At 38.5% G+C, this 16,958-nt stretch overlaps 1 protein-coding gene across 3 annotated transcripts in view; it reads left to right on the top strand.

The window, feature by feature from the left end:
- The window catches only part of SPTBN1 (spectrin beta, non-erythrocytic 1), a 196,511-nt gene that overhangs the window by 114,905 nt on the left and 64,648 nt on the right, over positions 1–16,958 (top strand). For all 3 annotated transcript variants that reach the window (XM_034764396.1, XM_034764397.1, XM_034764398.1), the window contains 5 exons: positions 6,022–6,173; positions 12,138–12,311; positions 13,755–13,846; positions 15,781–15,861; positions 16,767–16,882. In XM_034764396.1, coding sequence (XP_034620287.1) covers positions 6,022–6,173; positions 12,138–12,311; positions 13,755–13,846; positions 15,781–15,861; positions 16,767–16,882 — 615 coding nt within the window. The remainder of the gene's footprint in view (positions 1–6,021; positions 6,174–12,137; positions 12,312–13,754; positions 13,847–15,780; positions 15,862–16,766; positions 16,883–16,958) is intronic.

Consider the following 16,958-nt stretch of genomic DNA (forward strand, 5'->3'; position numbering starts at 1 on the left):
GGTTATACCTTTTAGGCATCAACTGTCAATGTGATTTTGACTCCTAAATGCCTAAATCTCTTTTGAAAATGAGCTTTAGGATCCTAAGTCTGTTAGGTGCTGCAATACTGAGTGCAGCAGCATCTAAATACCTTTAAAAAGCTGGGCCTAAAATTCTTCTGCTTGTGTTGGGCTGGGTACAGTGCTTGCTGAACAGATTAAAAACCCAATTTGAAATGGGTTTGGGCTCAATCTGTTTAAAACAAGCATTGGTCAATGTGGAAGAGGGCAAACAATCTTTAAACTGAGTTTAGAAACGATCTTCCAGTTCAAGTAGCCTTTGCAGCCACAAGATTTGATTGCCTTTGTGCTAAAGGAATGGTGCTGATTAGGGATGTAAATAGTGCTTTAAAAATGTAACGGTGTAACTGACTAAAATGTATTGGTTACGCATTTAGCTGGGAAACTATGGGTGGAGTAACGTTTTACATGGGGCCCCGGCTGCAGGCCCCCGTGCCTGGGGATCCCCGCTGCCGGTGTCCTGGCTGGGACTCTGCTGCCGGGTTCGCACCTGGGGTCCCTCCTGGCTGCCACCGCCAGTGCAGCAGCAGAATTTAACTGTTAACCGAAACCGATAAGACTGCTTATCCCTTCATCGGTTAACCAGTTAAACATTTACATCACTAGTGCTGATATCACTGTTCTGCACACTGCAGGGAGGGCTGTGTATGTTTGTGCTTGTTGGCTGGATTTTCGTACTTCCCACTTCATCTCCTGAGCCAAATTCTCCATTATACTGGTGCAAGCCCATTGAGTTCATTGAATTCAATAGGATGGCACCGGTGAAATTGACGGCAGAATATGGTTCATGAATTTTTATCCAGAATCCTACAATCCCTTTAATTTTAATAAGAATTGGGCATTCACATTCCTTTGGCAGCTTTGAAAATCCCACCCATAATATTTCAGAATGTTGCTAAAATTGTAAAGGAAGAGTGTTTGTCAAGGAAAGTTTATTACCTAACTCCTGTTTACTTACTAAGCAACTAAACCAAGTCAGCCACAGTAAATTACAAGCACTAAGCATGAGCTGCAAGTCCACCTGCTAATCGTATTGTCAGAGGAGTTTCCGTCCACAGGAAATTTCCTTCCTAATGTTGCCTCAAGATAAGTTGGAGTCTGTATTATCAATACAGCTGTTAAGAGTTACTTCCCTTTTCCTGCTGTGCATGTTTTGCATGATGCTCGTTTGTCTTTACCCCTGGGAAACAAATGTTTTCACAAGCTAAAAGACATTGGCAGCTCCACCCATATCCTCTGGTTTCAATTAGATTTTTCAAAATCTAAAAATATCTCTTTAAAGATATGAAGGATATTTGTCAAAAGTGTCACATTTGTTAATGTAAACTTAAAAGGCCTGAGTGACTATAAATGGTGTTCCCTTTCCCACTATTGATATTAAATACCCATAATTAGTTATTAAGGTGTATTACCATTAATATACTTTACTTTTGTGTAATAGTATATACATGAATATAGCATCAATTAGTTATTTTCCATGCTTTGTTGCATTTTCTAAGCTGTCAGTGCAATTCCTGGCTTAAAGTAGATATGCAAATAAAATTGATGGTCTTTAATTCTGTGCATGTTTTAACTTAAAAGACCTGAATAAAAAATGTACTTGTAGTTTATCAGTTTGAAGGTAATGGTGAAATCTGTTGCAAAAATCTGCCATCATTGTGAAATGCCAAGCAGAAATAGTCAGTAGAGGTTTTAAGACTACATGGCACACCGCATTCAAATAAACGTATCAACAGTTTTAATCTTGTTTTCCAGTTACATATATAAAAACATGTATAAAGTGTATGTATTAGATGCTGTACTACAGGGGGTATACATGACGTGGTGGTAAAAATGCCTGCATCCTGTCTACTCTGGTGTTTGCACTGTTGCTACTATCAGTGCAGAATTACAGAGCTGAATTTTTCCAGCATAGCCGCACCCGGTGAGACAGACAGTGTACCCTCAGGTGGGTAAGGAAAGTGGGAGTCCAGAAAGGGCTGCAGAGCTGCATTCCTGGGTATCTTTCACTGTCTATTTGCTGGCTCTCCTGAAAAGCTGGCAGTCAGTGGCATGCCACAAGGCTGTGTGGGAGCCTGGCTATTTACTATCAAGCAGGGCTTTCTCAGTGCAGGCAAGTGGATGCATTCGGCCAGTCAGTAATTTGACTTTCCCCATGGCAAGCTTATTCATCCATCCTTACTGCCCAATCATAGTGGGCAGGAAGAAAGACAGAAACATCCCCTCTCCCTGTCCCTCCTCCCCCCCAAAAACCCCACAAACCCAAATATGGGTTATAACAAATAACTGGAATGTACAGGGATTGGAGAGACATAAGACTTAGAGCATGGAAATTAGAGAGAAAGAGATTTCATGTCTGAAAACATCACATTTGCAGTGACTAGAATTTGTATTGCCTCCATTTCTATCTTTAAGTTAGTGTAAACAGTGGGGAGAGGAGGAAGGAACCACCAGGGGTAGGAGGAAAAGGGGTGGAAGCCGAGCAAGAGGGGTGAAAACAAGACAAAGGAGGATGGAGAAACAAAGAATCTGAAAACAACCCATACCAATGCATAGGAAATAATGGAAATCACAAAGGACAAGACAGAGAGAGAATAGGTAAAAGGAAAGGAGCAGCAACTGTATTGGGACATGACTGGAAGAGAGTAGCCAGCCACTGATCTGTCAGAGGGGTGGTAGGGTCTCCATGTGAAAAGGATAGTCACTACTTAAGGAAACAGAGTTGGCTTCCTGGGGATGGATTAACTGAAATACATTGTTGTTTGACCCACACAGCTGTTTTCCTTCCCCAGACAATGGGCCAGATCATCAGCAGGTGGTTGAAGTAAACTCAGGTTTATGCTGTCTGAGTATCTGGCCCAATGTATCACCATATTTTTTCATATAACATCCCTACTCTGTTTTACCTTTCCCTGATTAGTCCATATGTCTGACTCCTCAATTTCCACTTGCTAAAACAACATGGTATCAGCTGGTTTGCTTTCACCATCCAGTACATTTTACCTGCACCCTAAGGAGGACTGGAGAATGGCTGATAATCATGTGTTTATTTTAATAGGTTTCATTACAGATAACTTCGTAACTAGATTTTACAGCTTTCTTGAAGCTATAATGCTTTGAACATCTGAACTATAATTCTGTACCAGTATCTCTCTATCTGTAGAGTAAATATAACAGGCATCTCTTAATGTTGCATTGCTATATAGAAACTACAGTAGTTAGATAAATATGCGCTATGTTGTGTTTTTGGACACATCTGGATCACAATGAGCTTTTATGTAGCTTTATGGGGAAGGGAGAAGTGGTAATTATTGTTGGAAATTTTTTAATAGATGTAAAATGTTGCTAGTTTTCTAACTGTTTTCTGTGACTCGCTAGTTAAAAGGAATCACTTTTGACTTGAAGCATGAATTAGCAGACATGCAACTGTGCAGATAAAACTTTCTAAGGAATTCACTATAAGTAGTTCTGAACAGCATGTTTAAGGTTACTAAAGAATATATTTAAATTATTATTTGGATAGACTAGTATTTCCACTAGCCAGATATGATGGGATTTTTTCCTTTGGTGCAAGATTGAGCAAACTGTGCTATTATGCTGCTGGAAATGAGGAGCTGCTTGGGTATGGGAAACTGTATCTTTTGACTCTCTATATTTATTTTTGTAGTATTGCTTTGCTAGAACAGAGTCTGTGCTTTCTAATGAAGTGGCCCACATCCTGTTCACACTGCTTATTAACGATATATATCTTGGCTTTGTATTGCTGACGTTATGATGTAATAAATAATTGGAATGAAATATGTGGTCACAAAGCATTGAGCATTTTGTGGGGAAAAGTTGCAACACAATCAGGAGTAGATAGCTCAGTGGAGCAAAGGTCTGCAGCATGTAATAAACTAGGGTTGGTTACTATCCGGGTATCAGAAAGCAAGCCTCAGTTACTGCTAACTTCCTGTTGTGTTGCCATGTCATTGTAACACTGTACTTTACAAAGAGAGAACCACTGCAAACTGCACCATGGGCTGTCAGGCTGTTGAAAACATATTGGTGTAATATAACACAAACACCTTTGAGGGTCAGTTCCAATGCATTAGCCCTCTCACAAGGTACTGCAAGAATAATTTCAGAAATACATGGGAGGCACTGAGATATTGTAGTGACGGGATCATATAAGTAAACAAATATCTACTGTCATTGAGCTGCTGATAGTGCGCTCTCTCCTTTTCAGATTCCTCCTTCCTGTTTCCTTCCCTTACCCACCCACCCCCATCTCTATTGCTATTTATTTCTTTACTTTCTATGTTCTTACCCCCTCGGCTTCAGTTTTCTTCTCCTCTTTCCTCCTATCCCATGCTGGGACTGAAAAGGAGAGAGAAAGCGCTATCAGCAGCTCAGTGACAGCAGACCTTTGCCCCATTGAGCTATCTACTCCTGATTGTGTTGTAACTTTTCCCCACCAAATGCTCAATGCTTTGTGACCGCATATTTCATTCCAATTATTATTACAACATCTCACTGTCAGCAATACAAAGCCAAGATATATATTGGTAATAAGCAGTGTGAACAGGATGTGGGCCACTTCATTAGAAAGCACAGACTCTGTTCTAGCTAGTTTTAAGAGAATATAGTAAAACTAGCTATGAATATGCCAGATTCATGCACCTGTCCATGCTAGAGAAGCGCTGTCTGTAGGAAAACAGGCACATTGCTCCTCCTGGGAAATTCCAAAAGTCCAGAGAGCATGGGAAACATCAGACAGATTCAGTTCTGCATGAAAATTTAACCCTCCTACATTTCAAAAACATTTCATATATCTAAAATAATGTGTCCAGAGTTTTTTTTGTGTGCCTAAAATTAGGTTTCTAAATCATAGTGGCCTGATTTCCAAAAGCACTGAGTACCCACAGATCCCAATAAAGTCAATGAGAGTGTCAGATGGTCAGTGCCTTTGAAATCAGGCCTCTTATTTAGGTGCCTAAATGTGGATTTAGGAACCTAACTTTGGACACTTAAGTTTGAAAAGTTGGGCCTATCACTCTTCCAGAATCCAGTGATTTCACTGGGTTTCTTTTCATAGTGTAAGGCCTGATAAATAAGGTCCTGATCCAAAGCCCACTGAAGTCAGTTAAGACCCTGAGTGACCAAATGATGCAGCGTTTTCTGGCTAAAAGTCATTTGATACTCAGCAGACTACTTCTTAAGAGTTTTTGAATTAACGTAGTCTATAGTGAGCATACACATTAAATGAACTATGACTTTTGCCAATGGTTATCTGTACAAATAGTTATGAAAGTGCCTGGTATATGTATGCCGAAAAAAAATCTGTTTTTCTATGGTTTTATGTAAATGCAGGCCAACTTCACTCTTGCAGTTTTGGAACAATTCATCCTGCTCTTACATAAATATTTGTGAACTCTTTCAATACTAAAATAAATGCTATTATGAGGGGGAAGGAATAAAATAAGTGAGAGGCATTGGACCAAATTCTGCTCTCACACCAACGTTAATCCTGAGTAACTCCATGGATTTCAATGAAGTTACTCTGAATTTACACCAGTGTAATCAAGAGCAGAAGTTGTCTAAAAGCTGCAAGATAACCAAGATTAACAAGGGCAGTTGGATAATTCACAGACACTCTTTAGGTTATTCTTTAGTCACCTATTCGCGTCTTAAGAAACAGGTTCTGCTGCCAAATCCTGAAGTCCATAGTCCAGATTTACTTCTCAAACATTGCTGAGGCAAAATTCCCAATGAAATCAGTTCTCTTGACTTCATCAGAAAATACTATAAAATAAGAAAGTTGGATTTTCTGTGAAATGTCCTGATAAAATAACTCCTCTGGAGACACTAGCAAGCCTCTTTATTTGAGTATATTGGAACACGGGTTTGAATATCGTCATCTTACGTCTGTGCATAAGCTTTGATTTGTTTAGAATAATCCCGTCTTATTTCTTTGCCTAGATGAACGAGAGGCAGTTCAGAAGAAGACTTTCACAAAGTGGGTTAATTCACATTTGGCACGTGTATCATGTAGAATTACAGATTTATACGCTGATCTTCGTGATGGACGGATGCTTATCAAACTGCTGGAAGTTCTTTCAGGAGAAAGACTTGTAAGTATCTATATCTTTATATTCTTTTTGTCATCTCTTCATTAAAACCACAGGTGAAATCCTGGCTTCATTGAAGTCAGCAGCAAAATTCCCATTAATGTCAATGGGGCCAGGATTTCACCCCATATTTTAAAGATTTTTTAAAAATTGTATTTAACGTAAGTAAGGGCTTGATTCACTTCTCATTGAAGTGTCTTTCTATTGTCTTCAGTAGGAGTTAGAACCTTTAGAGTCTCATCTATCATGTGAGGTGCTGAGCACTACCAGGAAGGTATTGAGCAGTCTCAACTCCCATTGGAATCAATGAAGGCTCTGAAAGCACCTTGCAGGCTGTGGCTGTCTTTGATTAGAGGTGTAGGCCACATGAACTAGAATCCTCTGGGTGACACTTTTTCCTCAAGTATGTATGTGAGCAGTTCTCATTCTCATCAACAGGAAATGAGTGTCAGTATCTGTGGGAAGAAATTGACCCTGTGGACTGGGTGTAATAAAACTCCAGTGGTAAGAAGTGGTGCTGTATGGCTATTGGAAGTGTATTTTGGGGAATGGTGAGGTACTAGTTTTTCCACACAGATCATTTGATGATGTCCCTGCTCTTAAAACAACCTTATCAAAGGAATACAGGTCTTCAGCTGTGATGCAAGGCTACATGAGGTTGCAAATGTGTAATCAGGTGTCATCAACTGGTCTTATTAATGGAAGCCATATGGGTTTAGACCCTGCATAGAAAATTGGACATATGCCCCACAATGCTGTGTTAGTACAACAAAACTTGATATAGGGATTTCCAAATACTGTTGATTATATAAACTCTGAGATGCATATAAGTACACTGTCCCAATATTCTATACTAGGAGTTAAATATACTTAGTATGTGTTTCAGGGTAGCAGCCGTGTTAGTCTGTATCCTCAAAAAGAACAGGAGTACTTGTGGCACCTTAGAGACTAACAAATTTATTAGAGCATAAGCTTTAGTGGGCTACAACCCACTTCTTCGGATGCATAATGCGAAGAAGTGGGTTGTAGCCCACGAAAGCTTATGCTCTAATAAATTTGTTAGTCTCTAAGGTGCCACAAGTATTCCTGTTCTTCTTAGTATGTGTGTGTATTATATTTTGCTCAAAATAAATTCCTTTATGCTGAATAATGTATTTGTGTGGTATTAGTGTTTGATGTACTCACTGCAAACAGTGTTTATTCCAGATACTGTGTTCAATTACGGTGGTGTAGCTGAGATCGGAGTTGGTCTTTATTGTAAAATTTAGACTATTTCAGGTATCAAATCTGCAAACCCTTCAGCGCAGTTTAACCCCTTAATTTCAGTTTAATTATTTGCTCTTAAGTGAGTTTTGATGTCACATATTACTTTATCTATGGGGAAACTCAGACCAGCCATGCAACTTTCTCAGTGTGATTTTTTTTTTCTCACCAAGGTTTGAAAAATGGATGTTGTATTCAAATAGAACATATGCAGTTATATTGGGAGTAATGGTGCCAAGCCAGCAGCATTCTCCTAGTGAGAATGTTAAATCTGTGGTTACATCACCATTAAAATAGCATAGCAGTGGTTTGCAACACTACTACAAATTCTTATTTTAGCATTGTTATCTCAGCTTTAGAATGTGAGTACAGCAACCTTTGTTTAAACAGCACATTCTAGCATGCCTTCCACTGCAAACACGGATATAGATAAGGTAATTCATGAAATCTTGAGACAGTTATGCACAATGAAGAGTATATTATTATGATCATCTTATGTGGCTTACTCGCTGAAATTCTGTTGTTCTTTGTAATTACCTTTATTTTTTATTTGTTGTTCACTGGCACAGTGTGTTTAGTGCTTCATAAGACCCAGATATCGAGACAATCTCTCTCAGAAAAACTTACCATCTAGAGAGTAAACCTAGAAAGTCAGGACAACTGGGATAACTAGAGACAGAAGCTATCTTTGTTACTTTTAAATTTTAAATTCAATTAATATTCATTCAATAAAATATATAACAACCTTACACTCCTGTTACAAATTCTTACCCTCATCCTGCAACACGGAAGAACAGTCCAGTGGTTAGGACACTCTCCTGGGATGCAGAAGAGCGGAGTTCAGTTCAGTGCCTTGTCAAAGACTTCCTGTTTGCCCTTGGGCAAGTCACTGAGGCCTAAATTTTCAAAAAGGTGTGGTGATTTGGGATGCCCCAATCTTCAGGTGCCAAATTTATACATCACTGAAGGTCCTGAATTTCCAAAAGTGCTGCTAACAATCCATCCTCTGAAAACCTTTGAGGTGTCTCAAGTTGGGAACCACAAAATTAAGATACCCTAAATAACTTCAGTTATAACAACTCTTTAATAATAATTGCATCCTATTTACCTGAAGGACAGAGTCACTGGTCTATAATTCCTGGGATCACCCTAGTATCTTTTTTAAATATGGGTACAATGTTTACTACCTCCAGTCTTCAATAGACATGATTTTCAGTCCAGTTTTCAGTCTAGATCTTATTACATAAAGTCTTGAATATTCCAAAATTTTGGAAGCAACAAGACAGCATGCCAAAGTCCCACTGAGCAAAGTGGGAAAGAATCCAGTCAGGATGAAAAAAAAAAATAGTAATTTTGGTTCCACATACTGTTAACCAGCTTCTTCCAAACAGAGAAATAAAACTAAGTATTGTATGTTGCATAAAACAGAATTTAGCTCAGTTTCTCCTTTAATTAGATAACTGCTCAATAATTACTTCAGAATTTCTGAAAGCTCAAAGGTCAAGCCATTTAAGCAGACCAAATCTCAAATCATCCTTGTAACTCTTTTTCAGAACCTTTTTCAAAATTTCAACATCCTTTTTGAACTGTGGGTGCCAGAAAAAACACAGTACTCCTGTGATGGTCTCTCTAACGATGTATATGGAAGTAATATCACCTCCCTACTTCTACTTGATATTCCCCTGCATATGCAGCCATGCGTTCACCTTCTTAGCTACAGCATCACAATGAGAGCTCATGTTCAATTGGTTGTCTACTATTAGCATTAATTATACTACCATCCTTTTAACTTTTTTAGTGATTGCATCCCATATTACCCTATCCATGAATTTGCCTGTGCTCAGTGTCTGGCTAGCTGGCCTAAGTCATCCCATTTACCACTTTTAAGTTATTGGTATGGCAGTAGTTGTTTTCCAGTCATGTGAAACTTCCCCATTGTTCCAAGATTGTTAAAATATCAATACTACTAATAATTCAGTGAGCTTCTTACCTGATCCTTGTAATACTTTTGTGTTCAGGTTATCTAGTCTTGCAGATTTAAAACATTTAATTCTAATAGTTGCTCTTTAACATCCTCCCTAGTTACTGATGGAGTAGAAAGGATTTTATGGTCACTGTAAGATATGAATATATTATCAACTGGAAACACAGCAGATTTCAGTCAGGTGATTCCAACACTGGCATAAACTGGTGTAAAGTCCACCATGCAGAGATTGTGGCAGTAGAAAAGAATGGCAGCCTCTCCTTTGCCATGTAGAGAAAAACATCCTCTCTGTTATAAGGGCCCAGGCTTGCTCTGGGAGATGTATTTTACACCACAATGAGCTACCCTATGTGAATCTGGCCCAAAGCTTTGGAAACCTTGGAATGACCAATCCCTTAGGCTCTCTGTTTGTCTCTGGAAGAGATGACACCCCGACTCAACCCCCCTCACACGGGGTATGGAACTATTTTTTTTTTTAATTTAATTTTTGTTCATGATCAGGACATAGTTCTTGATAAAATGAAAGAAGATAAGGAATGGTTTGAATGAGCTAAATACCCTCTGATGAATGAGGGATAGTGAACAGTTTCTTCTTCTGCAGCCTGCCTCCTGGTGGACTTCCCACCACGGATTCTCTGTGCCTGAGATTAAACTGGCAGACATCAGTGAAACCCTGGGCTGAATCCTGCCAGTCTAAAAGTGCAGTCGGGGTCAGTTAGACGCTGTGGAATTTGTCCATTTTATTAATCTGAGTGGTCCTCTGGGTCTAACTCATTCAGATTTATTATGTCTTCTTGTATTTCACATGAAAGCTTTGTGTTTAGGAGTCAGAAAGTCTTGCCTATAATTTGCCTTCTTTGAAGGTTATATTTCCTGTATTCTTATTTTTGGGAAATGTGTTCAACTGTAGTTTGAGAATAAAGTCTCAGAAACTAATTAATTTGTTCTATAACACACCTCTGTGAGTATGTTGTTTTGATTTAGGAATTTCTGACACTATTAGCTAAATGAGATATTTTCCCTGTAATTGTCTTGAGACATTAGAGCCCAATTCTGTTCCCATTTAGGTAAATGATACAACTCCTACTGAGTTGAATGAGAATAGCATCTGGTCCTTAATTACCTATTAGAAATCTTCAGGATAGCACCAGTATACTTTCTGTGGAAGCGTCACAATAAGGTCTGCATGCACCTTGTGTAAACTGTAAATGTGAGGTCTTGTGTACACTAAAGCCTCTTTGCCCTGCTCTGACAGTGTGTGGAAACCTCAGAGTGGAAATGTAATTTATGCCCACTTTGAGGGCCTGTTACATAGCCAGGGTGGTGTAAAGTAGCAGTCATGTAAGTGAGAATCGGGTCCCTGGAAATTTACGCCCTGGATCAGAATTAATGCTGACTTAGGCCACGCTGCGCCCAAAAGAGAACTTGTGGTCACAGAAATTTGAAGTGAAACCAGTGATTGCTGACACTTTAGTGTCCTTAAGAATATCAATTTTTAGCAAAGCGTTTCATGTTTATTACTGAGGTTGTTCAGTCCAGTGTTCCTAGGATACATAACAGAACTCTGTCTGAGACCTTCTGTCTTCTGAGTACAGTCTGAAGAAAAGATTTTGCCTGAGCTATTTCAGTGGCCAGTTAATTACATTCACTGAATAAAACAAAGAAAACAGTATGGATTAGCATTTTGGCTGAATACCCTCAAAGGTATGTCAGTGAGCACTGAACTTCATATTCACCTGAAATGTTTGTCTACAGAACAAAGTTTCTTTAATTTTATTCTGTTTTATACCTGACTTTCAAGTGATGTTATTGCGTTCATGGTTTTGCCTGGTTACGTTGATCAAAAATGTTACTTTCATGTTGCTGTCTTCCTTTTTTTTTCTTTTAAAGAAATCAGTTGGAATAAATGTATTCTGCTATTTTGAGAAAATCTGCCTGTCTTTAAGGGTTAAAGAAGTTTTGAAATTTCCTTTTCATGGTGCCTCATCGGTTTGTTTAGGGACCAAATCTGAGCTGCCTTTAAAAGAGTTAAATGTTGGCAGGAGATGTCCTCTGGAGTTAATCATTTCTCTTTATTGTGTTAATGCATTGAGCTTGCTTATTTAATATATTTCCCAATGCAGCAAATATTACTTTAAAAACAAATCTGGACTGACTGGTAGAGAAAGGGGTGTGTCAGTATAACATACCATTATACACACACAGCAAAATCACTAGTCTTTCAGATAGCAAATGAAGATAGTGGATTGAAAAGGATGAAAGGAGGATGGTGGCAGCATATTTTGACTGGGAGGTGGCGGTTGGTTGGGGATGGATGCACTGGTCCTCTGACTGGTTTGGATACATGTTTCAGCCAGAGATGACCACACAGCAACATTATCCTTTTAAAATGCGTTTTACAAGGAAAAGAATTTAAAGAAAGACGTAAATAAACCTATTCTCTCAAGGAAGAAATGCTTACCTCAGATTGAAAGGGATTAATGTGGGTCAAAAGCCTGAGATGAGACTTAGCCCCTAAAAGTGGTGTGTGACCACAGATCATGAATTGTGTTTTTAATTTTGTCATCAGCATTAAATCCCATCTGGAGAGCAAATATATAATATTGCCAGACGGAGAATGGAAATTGTAGATGACTGCACCTGTTTAGACTGAGTGGTGGAGAAACATTTTTTGCAGTTTCAGTAATATCTTTTTTCCCTGTCTGTGTTTTGCCTTGTAGCCCAAACCAACCAAGGGAAGGATGCGCATCCATTGTTTGGAGAATGTTGATAAAGCCCTCCAGTTTCTGAAAGAACAAAGAGTGCATCTAGAAAACATGGGATCCCATGATATTGTGGATGGGAATCACAGGCTGACTCTTGGCCTTATTTGGACCATTATTCTGAGATTCCAGGTAAACAAATTACTTTTGAGTTCTACATGTTTATTCTCAGTGGGCCTGATCCTCCAACTTACTGGGGACCTCCTGAGAAGTGCTGAGTGCCCCTGACTGACTTCAAGGGGAGCTGAGGGTACTTAGTACTCAGCAGGACATGTTCAGGAGCTTACAGAAATGTACAGCAGCTTGCATGATTGATGCCTAAGTTGCGCTACTGATCCATAGCAGGAAGCAAATGAGAACTGTCAGCCTAGGTTTTCTGTCTATAATATAGATACTATTTTTTAAAACATAGGAAAATACAAGGCACAGAGAACAAAATAAACTATTTTATTTTCATTATCAGGGTGTTTCAATATATGATATATAAACACTTAAAATCACTGCAAGTGATTTGTAGAGGTTTCAGTTGAGTTGTAACCCATAGTGTAAATGTATAAAGTTTATTTCTCTTATCTTTCTACTCTTGACAGCCACAAAGTTGTTTAAATCTTAATGTTTTTGCCTTTTATGGCTTTACTTAAAACCATGCAAACAATGAGTGGGAGTATTTTTGGTTCTTTGAATATGTATGAAATACAGGAGAAAAGTTCCCATCTCCGTGGAGTAGAATGTAATTTTGAAAAGTAAATGTCTCTTTAACTTTTAAACTGGTCTGAACTAACAGATAACTCACAATTAACTTTTATGGCAGTCACAGTGCTAGTCCCTTTTGTTTCTTATATGTAAGGAAAAGATTTATTCTGTGTGTTCTACAGCTATCCTGATACAAAGTCAGTGTAAAATATAGCATTGCAGTATATCCAGAAAGTCTGACATTTTTGAAGTAAAATATTTTTGGTTTACTTTGTCTTTATGAGGCTAAAATTGTCAACTTGCTCATAGGTTACCATCTTTATTTAAAAGTGAATAAAATTGTAGACTTCAACATACTCGGTTGTGTTGCTTCTAAAGCCAAAACTCTGGTTCCACTGAACTTAGTGACAAAACCACATTGACTTCTAAGTACCCAGGATCTGTCCTTACGGTTTCCATCTCACAAGATGCTGAGCGCTACCTGTAGGCATTTGAGCGTCCTCAACTCCCACTGAAATGAGTTGAGAGTACTCAGAACGCTGCAGGAAGCACAGAAAACCTTTCAAGATTAGGCCATAGCTTTGTATAAAACCGGGTTTGTTTTGACAGTTTGAATCGGATGTTTCTGGTGAATTTTAAATTGTCCATGAATTTTAAAAATATCTTATGGTAAGTTAAAGGCAAAAGAAGCTGTTCATCTTATTTTTCTTCCAAATGAATGAATATAAATGACTTGTGCACTGCTGCTCTTCTGCTTTGCTGTTCCTTGGTTTTCTGTGTTGCTTTTGCTCTGGTATTAATTTATTTTATTTCTTTGGAAATATGCAGAATTGACTGAGAAATGACAAATTGATTTAATTAAAACTGATTTGTGACTCTTAGATCCAAGATATCAGTGTCGAAACTGAAGACAACAAAGAGAAGAAATCTGCTAAGGATGCTTTGCTCCTGTGGTGCCAGATGAAGACAGCTGGGTGAGTGTGGATTAAAAGATTATCTGAAAAACTCTTCTTACAGCATTCTGAGTTTTCACTGAAATTGCTTTAAATGTATAAACAGGTATCTTCCCTTAAGTGGATTGAACTAAGACAAGGTAATCAACAGAAATGGACGAATTAATAATATTAAAAGCTGATATTTACCTGTCAGTGAACTCTGGCTTACTTATGTTTCTTTCATGTGTTCTACATGCTAAATATCAGAATCTGAGAATTCAGGAAAGGTTTCTAGCTCAACACCCCCTTTCCATTCATATCGTGAGATTGTGATGACACTGAGGCATGTCTGTGACCAGATTTTTTCCCTTAATTTTTTGTGTGTGGTTCTTCGTGTTTTGTTTTGGAAAATATACTAGGAACAAAGAGCTGTTTCCGTGAAAGTCAGTGTCAATTTCCCTTTGACTTCAGTGGGAGCAGGCCAAAGCATAGGTAGTTGAAAATTGATGCAATCCTTTTGAGTTTGTGTGTTTGTTGACTAGGGATGTTCCGTATCCTTTCCTAGAATATCTTTGGAACACAAAGAACTTTGAATCCCACTCTCCTTTCAAGGCAGAATCTCTGAAGACTCTTAACATCTAAATAATATATAATTTGCCCTCTTTCTGGTTATGGGGTGGTTGTTGTGGGGTTGCATGTTGGGGCGGAGAAGTTGGGGGTTGTTTTTTTGTGGATGGCGTAGGGTGAGCAAAAGGATTTAATGAAACAAAGATATTCATGGTAGTCTCGAGTGGTATAATTCTGAGGACTACAATTCTAGTTTTCTGAAAGTCCTTTTAACCTGCAGAAATAGTGTATTGCTTTTCATAGGAATTCAGTGTTATGCAATGGAATTCACCCTATGTAATGAAAAGAGTTTTAAAGGTCAAAGGACTGTAGTTTGTCTTGGTTAAATCTTGTAGTGTATGCTAGATTTCGGTGGATTTGGCCCACAGGATATTTTTTGAGGGCTTCAAGGAAAAAGAGTATCAATGGGAAGACTGCTGCTGCTTCTCTGAAACAGACTCGGTGTCCTGCTGCCAATGAGGTAGCCACACACATTATTTAGTGCAGGTTTGAATTTGTTAGGCAATTAAAGTTTTGATTTCTTTCACATTCAGAAAGAGGGCTTACCTAAACAGAAGTGCTTCCAAAATGCCTTTCACAAATAGTAGCCTTCTTGCTATTAACTAGCTATCCATTATTTATAGAAATCCACTATGTTTCTTTCCTTCACGAAACTTGAATGGACATATAGCAAATTGAGCGCAGTTAAGTAATTCTAGCAAAACATAGGCCTCCCTTTCAGAGAGTTCACCAGAACCAGAATTTGCAAACAACCTGAACATTTTTCAGAGACTTTGGAAGTCCCTGAACCACTGATAAAATAAATCTTGAATCTGCTCAATCCATTAGGCACAAATTTAACCATCACACTCATAATCTTGAGCACTTGATTAAAAGCATTTGTGGGGAAAGGTCATTCCTCTTAAACTTTCCGTTCTGCTTCTCCAGCAGTTCCTATCCCTCTCCAATATTTAATATTTCAAGTACCCGAAAATAATAATTTTTCAGCTGCTGAGTCAAGAAGTGACTTCAGACTTGAAGAGATCAGAAAAATACAGGCTGCAGACTGGGCACCAAAGATTAAAACTACTTTTCTAGCTTTAAAAAAACAGTTGGTTATTATCACACACGTAGAATGTATATCCTTTCTTTTAGTGTTACAAGGAAAACTGAGATGTTCTTGCCTCTTGCTATTGACATGATTAGAAAACAGTCATTATGATTGTGAAACTTTAGTAGCTGGTTGAGAACATCGCTCCCTTACGTTCTAATTGTCATTCCTACAACCAGTTTCCATTGACGTAATATGCAAAGCCAGAGCAGGAATGCTATATTGATTATGCTCTTTCTGGTTTTTGTTGTGTCAGTTATCCCAATGTCAACATTCACAACTTTACAACTAGCTGGAGGGATGGGATGGCTTTCAACGCACTAATCCATAAACACAGGTATGTCCTTGGGATATTCTTTATTGATTTAGAAAGATGAAACTTTTGCTGTGTACTCACAATTTTGTAGTATAGTAATTTGCTGTTTGATTTTTAAATCTGTGAGAGTTGAAGATGGTTGCAAGAACATTGCAGAGTCCCGTGGGCAAAAGATGCAGCAAAATAATCAGACTATTGTAGCTCTTCATGTCACTGCCAGTTCACCCCAGTGCTAGTGGCTGGCGTTGCACATCAAAATGGCTACATTTGTATTCAGGTGAATAAATCATACGTATGTGATTGTATCACTTTGTGATTGACTACTTTCCTTGCAATGTCCATGCAGTACCTAAATAAACAGTTACTCTTTAGGAACCACTTGTGCTACTCTTACTTATGCTGACTAGTACCATTGAATTCAATGGGGGGCTACTTGTGAAGTATGGTGATACTCCATGTTAATAAGGTGGCAGAATTTGGCCCTAGGTTAAATGTTCATTAGGAGCTAAACTATGCCACTTGTACTCACATTGGTGACTACTTGCACAAGTAAGTGCTCACGAATGTGAGTAAAGGCTGCACAATCCTGGCTGTAGATTATTTGTTTTTTCTTATTCACTTATGTCATATTCATTCCTGGTAAATTATCCCCATTTTTGTCATGGGCCAGAATGTTCCACCCTGGCATATTCTGTGAGGTACCTTACTCCTTCAGTGTCCCACTGAAAGGGGTATGACTACTTGAGAAGTAAAGTACTGGACAATACGAGTAAAGATGTCAGAATCTGATCCAAATTCATCCCTGGTGAATTTGGCTCCATAAGTCACCACTGCTCTTTTGGGTGACTCGGATTTATTTTTATTCATTTATTTTAAAGTAACGTGCATGTGTATTGGGGAAATCAAGGAATGTTCTTATTTTTTAGGCCTGATCTGATTGATTTTGACAAGCTGAAGAAATCAAATGCACACTACAATCTGCAGAATGCTTTTAACCTGGCAGAGCAACATCTTGGTCTCACTAAGCTTCTGGACCCAGAGGGTAAGAATTCCTACCCTTATAGCATTGACTGGCTGTATGTGGAGGAATGTCATTCCTTTTTTACAACCCTCCATGC

This window comes from Trachemys scripta, chromosome 3 (assembly GCF_013100865.1).
Source record: "Trachemys scripta elegans isolate TJP31775 chromosome 3, CAS_Tse_1.0, whole genome shotgun sequence".
Taxonomy (NCBI): domain Eukaryota; kingdom Metazoa; phylum Chordata; order Testudines; family Emydidae; genus Trachemys; species Trachemys scripta.